Below are 17,348 nucleotides of genomic sequence, written 5' to 3'. Positions count from 1 at the left end.
CTAACAATAGACACATCCATCTTGGTTTCCAACTCATGTACTGGAACGCAGTTCTGACATCCGACTTCCGAGGTAAATGGATCGCAGCATTTGTTGACAGTGAATTTTGTTGCTGCCCATGTAGATCAGTCATTTCTGAAGTGTTTACTAATGGGCTGTTCACTTTGACAGCAGTGTGCGACAAAGAATTGACCTGATGACATTGGTGACATGAGTGACAAAGACCATTAGCAATAAGATAAAGTTAACTTAACACAAATGCACTTTGTTTAAAGGTGATTTGTAAGTGCCCATTGTTGTCTACAACATCTTAAACATTTCACATTGCACACTTATGAAGTTTCTGCAGGATGAACCCTTTGATAGTATCCACCAATAATATGTTTTAAGATTGTAATGCAAAGTTTAATTTCTCCTGCTGTTTATAAACAACAAACCAATAACCTTTTGACAGTACAATAACTCCTCATATTTGATAAGACTCCCAGAGTGTTATGATTTAAATGTTGGAAGTCTATAATGGTTACGCTGCAGTGCTTTCACTGACAGTAACTTGGGGAAATTTCTCAGTGTACTTTAAAACCTTAAACTCTCGACTTGCTTTGCATTCCATCCTTTCATCTCCTGTAGGATGCTAAGCACTGGGACCAGCAATGCGGGAAAGATTATATTGTTTTTTCGAAATTACAGCAGCCTTCAATTTGCAGAGTGTGTGTGTGCACATCTGCATCCACACACATTTAGACAAAGGGCTCCATCTCAATAAAGTGAGATCCAATTAAACCTTCTGACCTACATAAGTCAATGGCTGAACTTCTCCACCAGCCAACAGCACAGAATATAAATTTCAGACCTCGATTAAAGGAGCATGAAAGAGTGAGAGGAAGCAAGTGAGAAAAAGAGACATTAAAAGGTTCAGACTTTAAAAAACAAGCTGCTTGCTTGTGTTTTGTCTTCTTAGCTCTGATTGATCGCTTTCAGCTGCGTAATTTGAGTAAATATTGCGCTTTTATTATTTATTGTTTGCTGTAATGTTCTATGAACATTTTATATTGTCTTTGCCTTTGTTAGAGGTAACAAGAAAAAAAAAATCTGTTTTTTGTTACACTTGGTCTATAATAACACTTCCTGCATATTATATAAGATAGAAATTCTAGAAATGCTTTTTCTTCTAATATTGCCCACAATCTCATGCCACGTAAAAGCAGTTTGTTATGATTCGCATTCAACTTTTTCATGCTAACACACATGCAAAAGGGAATGTGACAAGAGAGTCCGTGTTATCAAGATTGCATTATTTTTTTTTATTTTTTTTTAAGAGGAAGTATTTAGCTTAATAACATCTACATGCAAAATCAAAAAGAATGTTGCAAGTGCATCTGCGGTATCAAGATGCAGTTTAAATGTTTAAGTTAAAAAATTTAACTTGATGTTAATGCTTTTGTACACAATTAAAGGAAATTAATTTAGCTTAACGCTAACCTTTACATGCAAACACAAAAAGAATGCGACAAGGACATCTGGTACTAAGACACAATTAAAGCTTTTAAGGTAATGAATTTAGCTAAATGCTAACATTTGCATGCAAACAGACAGACTGTGACAAGGGCATATGTGATACTGAAATGGAATTTAGTGTGTAAAGCAATTTTCAAAATGTAGCAAATGTTGTAAAGTCAATGTAAATTGCCTATTGTGTTTTTGTAATTTTTATGCATTTTGCGTAAAACAATGGGAGCTATGTACCCAAACTGATCCAAACTTAAAGTGAATTAATAAAACTATGCAGAAATAGCTTGGATAAGTGAAATGAACTGAAAAGGAAAGCTGTTTTAGAATACGTTGATTAAACTCTACAAAAGACAAATAATTTTCTTTAGAATAATGTTCACTGCTGAACTACAAACATAAAACCAATAGCATTTACATTAACAAAGTAAACTGGGTACTGTACACCTATACTGTATACATTTATATTCACATACAACATGACCAAACACTTGAGCTTCCATACTAATGTAGGACTGATAGAGTTCACAAACAGCAGCATACCAACAGTGAATGGAGGAACAGGGCAGAGAGGTAAAAGAAGGAGAGTGATCCCCTTTCCCACGTTTCATTAGAATAACTGTGCGTTCCTTTCATGTGAGAACAATGACAGCCCATCGTTCATGGTAATGTATGCAGAGATGGGCTCCTCACTTGGGCCCAAAGGCCTAAATACCAGTCCACCCATTGTACCACAGTAGACCACAGGTCCTTCCTAAAGCCCTCATCCAACACTCTGTACCCTACACCATTCATTCAGAGCTCATTTGCTGTATATAGATTTTGATTAATCAGAAAAGCACAAACCATTGAAAGTGCAGAATCTATTAGCCAATCATAGTTGCTATTCATTCCACCAAAGTATCACCGCTGAAAGCACATGTGAGATAAAGTGAGGCTATTACACCAAATATATAGATAATATTGGATATTCTACAATGGTTTTACATGAAACTAAAAAATAAATAATACTCAAAGCTGCACTAAAGCTTTCTAAATCAGTGCTCTTTCAGTGAAAGAGACCTATTCTAGGTACAAACCCTGACCTCCAATCAGACTTGTTTTTGTGCTTGTTTTGAGTTAATCAACTTATTTAATCATGTGAGCTCTCAACAAGCAGATACGGCGCTGGTAAACAAAGCCTCCTCAGTTCCATGCCAAGCCAACAACAGGACTCACGTACTTCAGATAATACAGTAGGCATTAATTAAAAACAGACAGATGCAGGGAGTAAGCTAAGACGTGGGAAAGAGGAGGAGGAAAGAAGAAGCTGACAGTGAGTCAAGGGGAAGATGGGCGTTTTATTTGTGAGTGGACACAATGTGGCACATGACAGCCTGTTTCTGAGAGACTCAGCAGAGGAAAACTGTACTCCCTTAACTTCTAATTACTGAACACTTTCTTCAAAATCATCCTAAACACACACACTTTTTCCTACCGCACACGTAATACAAAACTGAAGCCAAGAAATCAACCTTTTTAAAAAAAGGTCCAATAACAGAACAAGCCGGAAGTAAACTGTATTGATTTAGAGTTCTTAATGACATTCTCAGTTATGGTACATTTATGTATGGAGCCCCTAAAGGGACATGGTGATGGGAAAAATATGAGATTGGACGAAAAATGATATTTCAATGCTATTGCAATTTCTCACAAAACTTCTGCATTCCCCGGAGAAAGTTTACGTTCGCTCGCAAAACTTTTGTGATGGAAATACTGTAATATAAGGTGAGAGGAAAAACTATATTTCAATGCTTTTGTGAGCAATTCCAAAGTTTCTCTGAGAAAAGTAATAGTTTAGCGAAGTCACACAAAAACGCTCGAAACGTTTTGCGAGTAAATGCAGAGTTTTTCAGAGGAACACGATACTTTTTTGAGGGAGAACATGAAAGGTTTTGTGAGTGAATGCAAAGTTTCTTAACATAATATGTTTGCGAGATTATGCAAAACTTTTGTAAGTGAACAGCAAAGCATTGAAATATTATCCATTTATGTGTTATCCATTTTTTCCCCCCATCACAATGTCCCCTAGTTGGCTCCATATTTAACTATCAAAGTTGTCTCAGATGTTTCTCCTATAATTTATAAGGTGGGACAAATCAATAAAAATGCAACATTGCCAATTCATTTGGTCTTGAAAAACTATCTTTTATTGCTTCAAATCAAATGTTCTAATGTTATTGGCTTGGTTGGTTCATAATTAGGAACTCTCTATTGAAGATTATTGAAGAAAATTGGGGAAAAGTGGCTGAGCTCTTAAGAGAAAGATCTGACCAGACTAGACGCTCTACCTTACGAGTTTAGAATCACATGACTGTGCTGATGATGTCAGAGGTAAAGTTTAGATGTTGCTGTACTTCATTGGCAGGCCTTGCTGACCACAAACAGTTTGGTGCCAGAATGGTGGAAGTACTGCGAGAGAGCTTGAAAGTAGAGCAGCCTATGTTATTTTCTCAACAAAAGAAGTCTATATTCCACTGAAAATGAATCTTAATAACCCACATGGCAACAAGAGGTGGGCAGATTTTGATAAACGACATCTTCACTGTGAAAGGGTGTGATTCATAGAAATGACGACAGAAACCATCTGCCTGAAGCTCAATTTGAGCAGATACAAATTACTGAAAGAACAAACAGCTCATTTCTACATCAACCTTTTTTGCAGAGTTAAATAATTAACATTTTAAACATACCAAATCCTAATCTGAGAGCAAGTGGGCAAACATTTTTCATTCCAGTAAAAGTAACAATTAACATCGTCACACCCGCCGAGTTATTAATCATAAACGTGTACATGCTGAACAAATTTAAACTACAGGTCACTTTGTTTTGCCTCAATCCTTGAGGAGTAAGAGCAGAATTTAATCAGTACCTATTGTGCTCATTCACCATTATGAAAAGAAACTGTTGAATATATAAAACATTCATTACATTGTGTATAAAATATTCAAAGAACTAGTCTGGTTCAATGGAATAAATCTTAATTGTGCAAAAAAGTTTGATTGCATAAAAGAGTACATCTTCCTTTGTCCATGGCCTTCTGCAATTACAGTCGAAATGAATAAGATACAAACAGACTCCCTGAATCTCTCTCTCACACACACACACACACACATTATTGATTGTGGTCAATCTTTGTCCAGTGAATCATCAAAGTACTTTATCGAGCTGTTTTTATTTATATCTCCTTATATCTATCTTTTGGAAGCAAATACAAGCATAGAAAAATACAGGTATATCACAAATTTAACATGTTTAAGAGAGGCCTTTACTTTCTACACCTTTCTAGCACTTTTTCTCATAAGTCCTCTTAAGTTCTATTAAGTATTTAATTTAGTTTTTCATGACAGCCTCTTACTGAACTAATGTTTTTATTAAACAGGGTGTTTTTGCTACTTATGTAGTATCCCACAATGCAATGCATTCAACCGGAATTCCCATTTCAAGTGTAAAGAAGGAAATTAAAGAAATTTTACTGGCCAGTTTTATTAGTAGTAGTAGTAGTAGTAGTGTTTTAATTTAAACAATATATGATGAGCTCATGTGACAACAATGTAGCATACTGTACTTCTGCTTCTGTTTGAATGTTAATCAGTGCCTAATATTAGGATACAAACTCTAGCTGATACGAAAACCCGGAGATTATTGTGATTTATGTATAAAAACAAAACAAAAAAAATCAAAATATTCTATAACATTTTGTTTAAATAATACACTGTGTGACAACAATGTGGCATAATACTGTTTAAATGTTAATCATTGGGGATACACTAATATTTAAATTAAATTATGATAGAACTATGGAAGCTTTTATCTCACAACTTAGCAATTGCGAATTTACATCTCGTACTTCTGACTTTTTTTCCCTCAAAACTGTGGGATGTAAACTCGCAATTCTGAGAAAATATCACTTTTCCCCCCTCAGAATTGGAGATTATAACTTGCAACTGCGAGTTTATATCTCACAGTTCTGAGAAAAAAATCAGAATAGTGAATTAAACTCGCAATTTTATGTCTTGCAATTCTGACTTTATTTATCGCAATTGCAAGTTTATATTCCACAATTTTGACTTTATATTTCGCAATTCTGATTTTATAACTTTATAACTGCGAGTTTATATCTCATAATTCTGAGAAAAAAGTGAGAATTGTGAGTTTGTATCACGCAATTCTGATGGAATTACAAGACTCGCAATTGTGAGAAAAAAGTCTGAATGGTGAGATAAAAAGTCGCAATTATCTTTTTTTATTTTTCATTCATTGGTGGAAACAGGCATACACTGCATAGTAGTACAATATGAAGTACGGTACAGTTCTAAACAAAGCCTTCATCTTCACAGTATGCAAGAAAAATCATATTTCCCATGACACTTCTGGCACACAGTTTTGCTATTTGACATTAGCTTCAGTCAGATGCCAAACTGTTATGCACTAAAAGCACCCTTGTGGGAGGAGGTGCCACACTTTCATTGAGAGTTTCAGAAATTAATTAGTTTTGATCGCACAAGCTTTAGGAATAACAAATTAAAGCGGAGGACTGCAGATCCTTGAGTGACAGCCTCGTGAGGAAATATGAATCACCAACCACAAATACAACCGCACAACTGCTTTCCTCAACAAACTTGCTTCTCACAGGAAGCTTCACTCAAAATTATCCGTCTCTCTCTACAACACTGCTTATCGCAGACATCCAGCAACACGAGACACAATAGATATGATGCTTGACTCAGACATGTCTCTCACAGAACTGGGATCAGATCTCTTGGCGGAGAAACAGCTTTTTCCATGTCTGTCACAGGAATGGACATGACGACATGGACACTTGCATATCTTACAAGATGAAAGTTCCACTCAAAGTAAACTGTCCCAACACAAGTAATGCAAATGTCTTTCTCTGCAGGTGATTTAATTTGAACTGAAATAAAATCGACCCAAATGTACCTGCTAATCGGATAAATTCAGACCGATGAATCATTCGTCCTTGAGCAAGGGTATGTGAACAAGCAGACAGCCATGGAGGGGTGATAAATTGACATGGCTGTAAGGAAGCAATGGAGCTTCACACACATACACACAAAAAATTCAACAGCAGCAGTAGGACACGTTGTTCTGATGGCTCTATCTATCTATCTATCTATCTTAAAAGTGCTAGTGATATAACTTCTTACACATTCATTCTTATATGATGGCAAAAAGTATCTCAAGTCAAGTGTTTTCAGATCAAGTGTCAGTGCTAACCTCTGGCAGAAAATCTTCTTGATTTGTTGGCCCACTCAGACACGCTCTTACTGGATTACCCTTTATTCACTCAAAATTCACTCTCAGACAAATACTACAGCAGCCACAAACAAATTATAGGCAAATCCAATAAGCCACTGAGAACCCTCCCAAAGCCCTCATACAATACAAAGTGACTTAAACAGGATATTTAGTTAAGACACATACTATTGTATGCATTGATCCTGGGTGAGATTAGATTGTTGTTAGAGAAGTGCTCCATTACAGGAGCAATGGTTAAAAATAAGATTTAAAAAAATTATTCATTAAAATAAGCCATACAAATACACTGTAAAAAAAAAATTCATTGAAATTTTCATTGAAAATTTGTTTATTTAAATGTAGCTAAAATAAATTGATTGTAACCACTTACCTTTTTTCAGTGTACATCATACGAAAAATATCATACATAAATAAAAGAATATTATAATTTTTTTAAAATATAGATTAATTTAAGAAAATTGAATTTACAGTAAAAAAATACAAAATCCCACTGTATGTACATATATGTAGGTGGTAAAATATTTCCTGTAATTCTGCCATAATTTTGACAAAGCTGCTTAATTCATTTTTTTTTATTAATATGATATTAATTAACCATGTATATTCTTCATAAGTTCTCCACTAAAAAAGACGTTTATTGATTTTTAAACATTAGTTATTGGATTGGATTAATAGATATTGGTTTATGTGTTTTAGCATTTTAATTTAGATATTTTAATATATATATATATATATATATATATATATATATATATATATATATGTGTGTGTGTGTGTGTGTGTGTGTGTGTGTGTGTGTGTGTGTGTGTGTGTGTGTGCATATTTATATATTTTTTCTTTTATATTTAAATTAGTTTACGTCATCCTGTGTCCCCCTTTGATAATTTGCTGAGGCCCCCGAGAGGGTCCTGGGCCCCTGGGTTAGAAATGATGGTAATTGTAAAGAAAAGCTATTCATTTATATTTTAATTATTAAATTGATCATTGACACCTATACATTATTTTCTTCACTAAAGTATATTATTGGCGAGATACAGAGTAAAACTTGTTTACAAAACATTAGATAATTGGTATTATTAATTATTATATTATCAAGGATTTGTACATGACATACAAAATAGAAAAATGTCCCAGAAATCCCTATGTAGTGGAAAAAACATGACATGCTTATTAATAACAATTGCTAAAAAAAAAACTACCATTCTGTTGGTTATAAGACCTCAGTGGGGACGACTGGACAACTAATTCAAATTTCCAGTAACAGTAACAGAAAATGATAAATATATGGCACCAGCAACATTTATTCTTCATTAAAAGGGGCAATGCAATAGCCATCCTTCAGGCAAATGAATGACAGAGCTCCTCGAGTGTGTTCTGCTCTGAAATGTCATATATAACCTATGAACAGTATTAGAAATGGAACAGATCAAGAGTGCGTGAGAGAAAGCAGGGCTCACTGCCGCTATAGTTAAGAACACCACAGCTGGCTCCCTTGAGAGGACCTCCCACTTGAATGAAAAGTGAAAGACTAAAAGATGGAGAGGAAGTGTTAAAGAGTAATGACTCTCCATTATCACAAACTCTGACCCATGGGCGTTGCACCATGCAGACTGACAATAACTAAAGTGCTGAGGGCAAAAGACAGTTTCGGATCACCAGAGGTCCAGTATTTCCTGACCGCTGCAGGATTTCTGGGTGACTGCATGCACATCATTACTACATGAGCACCACGAAGCCATGCGTTCACCTGGGAGACACAAGCCGCATAGACATATGACAAGACAAGCATTCGTGGACAAGATGCTATAGAGCTTGAGACCATAAATGAGATACATCAATACATTTTCACTCGTCTAGACGGGGTGGAACGCATTCCTGCCTTTCCTGAGGCTAGAGTCCGCTCAATTCCCAGAGATATATCATTCACTGCAGTTGGCCCTGCGCTTTCATAAACAAACACTGCAGTGAATCCACTGCAAATAAACATAAACTAGATGTGTTTGCACATACTCACCGACACAATAGTAGGGTGTTGCTATGCAGTTAAATTGGTTGCTAGGGTGTTGTTAGGTGTTTTATAGGGAGCTTTGGATAATTTCTAGGTGGTTGCTAACCTCCTCAAATCAAAAGATATAACTTTATAGCCCTTTTTATTATTTACCAGTCAAAAATAAATTCTAATGGTTTTTCAAGTAATGGTTTGTGAATGAATCAGTGTTTGCACATTTTTCTCTTGAACAAACTGTTCTCATTCTCAAAATTATGGCATAAAAAGACATAATTATGACATAAAAAGTCAATAATGACATACAATGTCATCATTATGACAATTATGAGTTAAAAAAAAGTTATAATTATGACATTTAAAAAAAAGTCATAATTATGACAAAGTTGAAATGATGAGATGAAGTCATATCTATGACAAAAATATCTTAATTATGACTTGAAATGATTAGATAAATGACTTTTTATCTCAATTTGGACTTTTTATCTAATTATGATGGCGTCTCAATTTTAAAACAAATGCTTTGTTAAATTATAATTATGACATATGTCAAAAAAGTTTGAAAAAATATTTTTCATGTCATAATTATGACTTTTTATCGCAATACAGACATTTTATCTAATTATGATTTGTACGGTATCTCAATTTAAAAAATTATGTTTTGTTAAATTATAATTATAATAGTAATAAAAAAAATGACTTATGTCATAATTATGACTTTTTATCTCAATTTTGACTTTTATCTCATGAATGGTATCTCAATTTTGAAAATGATGTAAATCATAATTATGACAAAAATTTATGACAAAAATAATTATGACTTTTCATCTCATAATTTCAACTTTTTATCTCATTATGACTTAGTATTTCATAATTTTGAAAATCATGCTTTGGTAAATTATAATTCTGACATAATCCTAATTAAAAATGTAATTTTGACATTTTATGCCTTAATTATGACTTTGTATGTGATGATTCAGACAAAGGTGATGGTGGCAAGTAAAATAATTCCTTAGCTCGTTTTGGTAATTAGAGACAAATAAATAAATAAATAAAAAGCTTGGTGGAGCCAACCCTTCTCTGACAAGAAACATATTACAATAAATAATTCAATACATTTATGAGGTATATTATTTCCTAATGAGTGAAGGGCTAACCTGCACTCTGGTAAATAAAATTTCAGGCTACACCGTAGGATACTGATATTGCAGTGTGTGCAGTATATTAAAAGCACTTATATTATAATATGAATGACTGTAATTTAATTAATTTAATGCAACATTTAATAATAGAGCAGGATTCAAGTATCACTCAAAGCTTCAATGTAATCATGAGTGTGTTAAGTTAAACTAACTTTCTTTTGGCCCAGTCTGAAAATACAAGCCTGTACAAGATGTGTTTCAAATGTGTTCAGTCCAGAATTATCAAAACATCAACAATTAAATTCAGCTAATGCAGGATAAAACCAAGGCTGAATTCAAAATGCCAGAAATAATACTAGTAAGCTATTTTCAATTAAGCTCAAGTTTGTGTTTTTATGTATGAAACAAGGACAATTGAATCAATGAGAATCACCCAGTTGCGTAAGTCCGGAGAACCATGACTGTTAATGAAGAGGGAGGGACTATCGTTAATTAGCTGAAATCAGTAGAGTACAAAAAGACCAATTGGGTAGCATCTTAACAATGAGACTAACTGTTGAATGATGGCTGTAAGGTGGTGTTTGGTTCAGGTGCTGGCATTGTGTGCGTTCTGTCATGCTCTTCCACAGTGGAGTCATTTGCCCCAGAACTCTCAAGCTCTGATGTTCAAGCAAACTGACCAGCGGTTTCAACAGCCAGTTCAGCAGACTAATCAGCAGTTGCCTCAGAATTTTCAGTTTCAGAAGCCAGTGGTGCAGGCAGAGCCCCTCGATAAATGTGCTGTAGCTGATTATGACCAGATCCAATGTGGACAACCTGGTATCAGTGCTGCTGAATGTGAAGCTATCAACTGCTGCTTTAATGGACAGCAGTGTTATTATGGGAAGGCAGGTAAGTGTGTTGAATTAACGTTCTCCTATTTCACCCTTAGAAATAAAGGTGCTTCACGATGCCATAGAACTACCTCTTTTGTCTAAATGGTTCCATAAAGAACCTTTTTAATGTTTAAAGAACCTGTTTCACAAAATGTTCTTTGTGGTGAAAAGGTTCTTCAGATTATAAAAAGGTAAGTGAGCTGGTGACTGAATGGTTCTTCATGGAACCAAAAGTGCTTTTTCTATGGCATTGCTGTGAAGAACCTTTTAAGCACCTTAAGTGTTAAACTGATCCTCAACAAACCTGCTTGTGCCTTTGTTCCAGTGACAGTCCAGTGTATAAGAGATGGTCAGTTTGTGGTAGTGGTGGCTAGAGATGTTACGCTGCCTCGACTGAGTCTGGATTCGGTCCATCTACAGGGTGGAAATGACCCATCTTGTGGTCCTGTGGGGTCCACACCTTCCTTTGCTATATACCAGTTCCCTGTGACCGCCTGTGGCACAGGCATAATGGTGAGTAGCTGCTTATTTTATTCTGCATGGCTTGCCATCTACTGGATGCCAACAGTGTTGCTATTTGCAGGAGGACAATGGATATGTTGTGTATGAGAACCGAATGACCTCCTTGTATGAAGTGGGGATTGGACCACTTGGTTCCATCACAAGGGACAGCCATTTTGAGTGAGTGATCTATGATTGTGTAAACGTTAAACTCTGACATGCTCAAAGCTCACTGTTTGTTGTCCAGGCTTCTCTTCCAGTGTAGGTACTCCGGTACTTCTGTGGAAGCTCTGGTTGTGGAGGTCAACACTGTTCCTCCCCCTCCACCAGTAGCTGCTCCTGGACCCCTCAGGGTGGAGCTTAGGCTGGCCAATGGCCAATGTGTCACCAAAGGATGTGCAGAAGGTAAGTGCTTATCCCATGTCCATGTGTTCCTAAAGTCTTAAGACTCCAGGTGGCAGCAGTTTCTGGTTAAACACCAGTGTTGTTCCTCAGGGGATGAGGCCTATGCGTCCTACTACAGTGCTGCTGATTATCCGGTCACAAAAGTCCTGCGAGAGCCAGTGTATGTTGAGGTGTGCATTTTGGAGAGGACTGACCCCAACCTTGTCCTGAAGCTGGGACGCTGCTGGGCAACTTCAACCCCCAGTCCACTCAGTCTGCCCCAGTGGGACCTTCTGGTTGATGGGTGCGTGTAATGGCAATCTTAATCCAGTTAGTCCATGAGTCCTCTTCTGACGGCTGCATTCCTTTTCAGATGCCCTTACCAGGATGATCGTTACATGACCACGTTGGTTCCAGTGTTGGGATCATCTGGTCTTCAGTTCCCAACCCACCACAAGCGCTTTATTGTGAAGATGTTCACGTTTGTAGATCCGACATCACTGGCTCCTCTGCAGGAAACCGTATGGTCTCCCCCACTACTTGAACCTTTTAATTTTACTCCTTATGGATTCTATGACTTGGCCCTCTTTCTTCCCTGTCAGATCTTTATCCACTGTAGTACAGAGGTGTGCCATCCATCTTCTGGCTCCTGTGAGCAAAGATGCACCAGGAAACGTGAGTTCTTGCTCTAACTTAACTAGAGGAACAGAATTTTAAAAGTGGCCTTCACACTTAACATTTCTCTTACAGGCAGAGACACTCATGGCAAGACCATCTCTAGTGAGCAGACTGTGGTTTCTAGTGGAGAAGTTACTCTGGTCATGTAAATCTAGTGTTTTCAATAAACTCTGGGAAACTATCACTTTTCTATTGGTGTGTTGCTTTTTTTTTTTTTTTTTTTTAAAGTCTCTTACATGCCTGTTCCCTGGTTGTTTCTTGTGCCACGCTATTAAACCAAGGTTCCACAACCTTTTGTAAGGTTGTGCAAAAGCTTTGACTCAGAATGCATAAGCCAGTAACTTCTGTGAACTAACCTGGGGCACCACATAAGGTACCAAATTAAGGGCTATGGTTAATGTCTGCCTGGTTTTATTTTTAACAGCCATGCTTAAGTACTACGAGTCTCGGTTTGCTTGAGTGAGGTAAACTTGGTCTGGGTTTGAGTCAGACTTGTAGCTAGGGCCGTGCAATTAATCACAAAACCATTTTGATTTTTGCCTCCAAGTATGACAATACAATCAAGAAACAATTATTGTGCCCCATTCCGCCCCCTGTCCAGCACTGCGCTTTCACTCCTCCATAAAAGCACAGTTTCCCATGCATGTGCTTGATTTAATGAAGTATATTAGATTTATTTGTGGTTCTTAAGCGTGAAGGAGAACTTGCGCTTCCTCAGGAGAATTTCTGTGGTGTGCTCTGAGACAGGACATGTAAAGTCATCTTTTAGCTCAAGCTGTGCATGCCTAAATGGTCAAATACACTAATGTGGCACTTGGTGATTATTCTTGTATACCTTCATTGGTTATGTAATGAACGTAAAGAGTTGAGGAGAATGAAAATACACGTGTAACAGTAAATTGGATCCGTGTGGCTCTTAAAGTGACAGCAGCCTAATAATCCTGCTGCGACTGCTTAATATTAATCAAACAAGACGTTCAAACTCTCACACTACTCTTGAGTGAAGGACCTTTGTTGCTTTAAGAAACAAAGTTTAATTCTTACAGTGAAGACTTGTTTTATTTTACATTTATTCATTTCTGTAGTAGGCTGTTAATTAAATACTTGAGACTTGCATAAACAAACATTAAAGCACAGTTTATTTTGTATCTTTTTATTCTATTGTATTTGTCCTTTGCTTTTTATTACTGACAGTTTAGTTATTTTCAATGATTTTAAGGACTTTTTGTTTGTTACTAATAGGCTAGTTACCTAATACTTGTGAAATTTTGCAGGTCTCTACAATGTAGATGTCATAGCAACCTTATTTACAGGAAATATATATTTGATATGCGTCACTATCTTTAAAACAATCACTCGTATAAAGTTTTGGTCATATGGCCCACTCATTATCGTGTTAAATAATTGTGATTGCAATATTGTTCTCTTCCACTTTCAATACCCCCCAGTTGCTCCCTGGTGCTTTTGAAAGCTTTGATAGTAAAATTTACCAGAGCATGTTATTGTTCCTTTTATGGCAAAAATAAGCTTCCATATGAACAAAATTAAAATGATAGTTCAATCAGTTAAAAATCGGACTGTTTATTTTTAGGGGAAGGATTATCACTTTAATTCAATTTATTCCGTGACTCTTGTTGCCACCTATACTGATTTCTGTAACCTTCAGAAAAGACCAGAAAATGAATCCGAACATATCTTTCTGAACAGATTGTTTATTTGTGGTGAATGGGTTCAAAATCAAGTTATAAAGTCACTTAAAGTAATTGCACACCTCTTCTCAAAAAGCCTCGCAATTCAAGTTATCATTGCTGTACATGGCACAAAGGCTGCAGGATGAGCTGTTTCTTTTCACTCAGTCTGGTGAAATAAATCTAAACTCATGCCAAAGTGAAAGCCCTAGGTTTACAGATGCCACAACCGCACTTGTATGATATCATGCATTCCAGTTGCTGTGGTGCCGGCTCCATCACAAGACTTTTTTTCTATCTAAAATAAAGCTGAGTATCAGAAAATGTGCACTTGCTATCTATGCGACATCACATCCTGGTTATGCCGACCCCTTGGTGTGGTTTAAACAAGCATGTGGCCTACCGCTGGCCCTAAACGCTTTATAAAAGTGGCAGGTCAGGCAGTGGGTGGAGAGAGGAACGTGAAACACAGAGTCCAGGGTCAAAGAAAACAGGAAACGAGAGAAAATGACCAGAAGTGTTGCACATTAACACATCAATTCAGCTGGCATGATTATAATTACATCTTCTAATCTCAAATTAAATTTACAATTATAACTGGAGGCTGAGAGATGATAATTTATGTCAACCTCATATCATCCTACCTCAAGGGGATGAATGAAACATAAATACAATAATGTGATGTGCCATAATTATGATGTTGTAACAAATCTATATTTAAAGGTCGGCTTGCAGCATTTCAAAGTAAAATAAAAATGATTTTGCCAATATCCGTCTTGCTGATAACTCAAAACCCAGACATCAAAAAGTTGGCCAGGTCATCCCGGGAGGCTGTGTAAATGTGTGTGTGTGTGTGTGTGTGTGTTTCACAACCTGTTATTTCACAGATGAATGCTACAGACATCTCATCTTAGGGTACTTATAGGCATCTGACCAAACCAACCACAGTTTTGTGTATGCCCTACTACCGTGTCCAATGAATATCAAGTAGGCCCCTGCTACTGCACTCGAAAAAGAAAAATATAACAAGAAACGCTTCGACAAAAATTCAAACTTTTTTAACTACCAGTATGGAAACACTGATACTATCTACAGCACACACATACATATATATAAACATAGTACAGCTGTGCTCTTTAGATATAATTATCCAGATCAGCCAATGAAAAACCCACATCTTTTGACCAATAAATAAGTGTCTGGATGTCAAAACAGTGAAAGCATAATTTAGATATAAAAGCACTGCATTACAGAAGGGATACTTCCCAATATCAGGCCAAAGGGTTTGGATATTTTTAAGGTTTTGTATAAAGTGTTGCTATCCAAATGATACAGCACATCCTTGACCCTCTGTAAAGCTGAACAAGCATTGCTCTGCTGAGAGCAAAGGGGGAGGTGACGTTGACGAACTAAAATCTGTGACTTGAAACTGAGTGCTGTAACTGAAAGTGCTTCATATAAACTATTGATCTCTTGATTTTGTTGTGCCTACAGCAAAATCCAAGGGTCATGGCAATGAAATAAGGTGGCAATGTCAAATGTGTCTTCTCTTTGAAATGTAGTGCCTCTGACTTTAATCTCAATTTTCAGCGATAATTCTCACAGGCTAAAATATACAATGAACAAATTTGAAGATGTCAAGAGCAGTGGCTTGTCACTAATGGGTCTGTTTTGATTGGGTCATGGACAATAGGGGGAAAGAAGCTAAATGCATCTAATAAAATACAAGCATATAATAATAATAATAATAATAATAATCATGCATTAGGGTTGGGTCGTTTCCGCCTCAGTCGAGTAGAAAATATGATTCATAATAATGAGAAGCTTTCTTATAATTATCACTTAGCACTTATGACTTAAGATTTGTTTTTAATAATAATAATTTACCATATCATAATCTCATTGCACTGAGAAAATAATAATGAGAAAGCTCATAATTAGTTGATACTCCATAAAATTGAAAATAATATGAAAAAAAAATAATAATAATTATTATTATTATTATTATTTATGACTTAAAGTCTAATAATGGGTCACTTTCTCATTGTACGTTAATAAGATGTAAGTAATAATAATGTTATAATAGATTGTTTATTATTATGAATGTTTCTCATTATTATGAGAAAGTGTCTAATTTTTATTTATATATTTTATGTAATAAAAACAACAATTGATAACCTACTCATATCAATAAACATATAAGATTTTTCTTTGCAATATTTCATAGTCATTACTATGAGAAAGTTCCTCATTATTATGTGATACTAACTCACTATTATGAGAAAGTTACTGATTATTATTTCAGCTTTACCAAATTCTACATTATTAATGTTTAATCAAGTTTCTATATCATAGGAAAGTTTCTTCTTATTATGAAACATTAACTTCATTATTATGAGATAGTAAGTATTATGAGAAATTTTCTGAATAAAATGAGATTATTCATTATTATGGGACATTAACTTAATGAAACACAACAACTGACAACCAACTCATATCAACAAACATAAGATTCAGTTTCATTGCAATATATATATATTTTTTTAAGTAAAATTATTCTTATTATTTATTGATTATTATTATTCTCATTTGTATTAGATCTTAAGTCATTATTATAATAAAATGTCTAAATATAATGAGATGCTAAGTCAAACTTATAAAAAAAACCCAGTGATCATCATATTTGAGGGTTTCCTGGGATCAAAGATTTCTAAACCCCCTGCTCTAGAACACATTTACTGATGGTAGGTTTTATTAAAAAACAACATGTCAAAGGAAAGGAATGCCATGCTCACATCCTAAACCAGTAATCTCACAGAAGCTAAACTGCTTACAATTATGGGTCTGTAACTAAACAGAAAGGACAAGCCACTCTGTTGAACTAAACTGGCATCATCCATGACAGTGTGATTGTGAGGTTCAGATACAGGCCTATTGGGAAAATAGTAATGTCATGATGTATTTCAGAACCACGGCACACCCACAAAGACCGGATCACAGTCTGATAACACAAACTACACTGAAGGATAACGGAAAGATAACCCTTCAGTGTCAACAAAGAAGCTCAAATTAGGTAAATGTAGCAAAATGTTTACAAACACTAAATGCAGCGCGGTGACGTTATGAACGTGACGATGACGTAACATCACCACCAGGACGCGCTCCTGTGGCGATGGACACGCCCCCTTTCCAGAAACACACCAACTTCGCTTCTATAGCAACAAACCAACAACTTTCACGCGCGAGT

At 35.8% G+C, this 17,348-nt stretch overlaps 2 protein-coding genes across 10 annotated transcripts in view; one reads left to right on the top strand and one right to left on the bottom strand.

Moving 5' to 3' along the window:
• magi2a (membrane associated guanylate kinase, WW and PDZ domain containing 2a) overlaps positions 1-17,348 on the bottom strand; it is a 220,629-nt gene that overhangs the window by 202,401 nt on the left and 880 nt on the right. The gene's annotated exons all lie outside the window — the stretch shown is intronic.
• LOC131539284 (zona pellucida sperm-binding protein 4-like) lies at positions 10,512-12,623 on the top strand. Its single transcript, XM_058773755.1, has 8 exons — positions 10,512-10,866; positions 11,176-11,363; positions 11,434-11,531; positions 11,599-11,756; positions 11,847-12,039; positions 12,109-12,256; positions 12,338-12,410; positions 12,486-12,623. Exons 1-8 carry the CDS (start codon positions 10,536-10,538, stop codon positions 12,560-12,562), a joined length of 1,266 nt encoding a protein of 421 aa, XP_058629738.1. The 5' UTR covers positions 10,512-10,535; the 3' UTR covers positions 12,563-12,623.

This window comes from Onychostoma macrolepis, chromosome 04 (genome assembly GCF_012432095.1).
Source record: "Onychostoma macrolepis isolate SWU-2019 chromosome 04, ASM1243209v1, whole genome shotgun sequence".
NCBI classification, from domain to species: Eukaryota; Metazoa; Chordata; class Actinopteri; order Cypriniformes; family Cyprinidae; genus Onychostoma; species Onychostoma macrolepis.
This window is presented reverse-complemented; position numbering and strand designations above follow the sequence as displayed.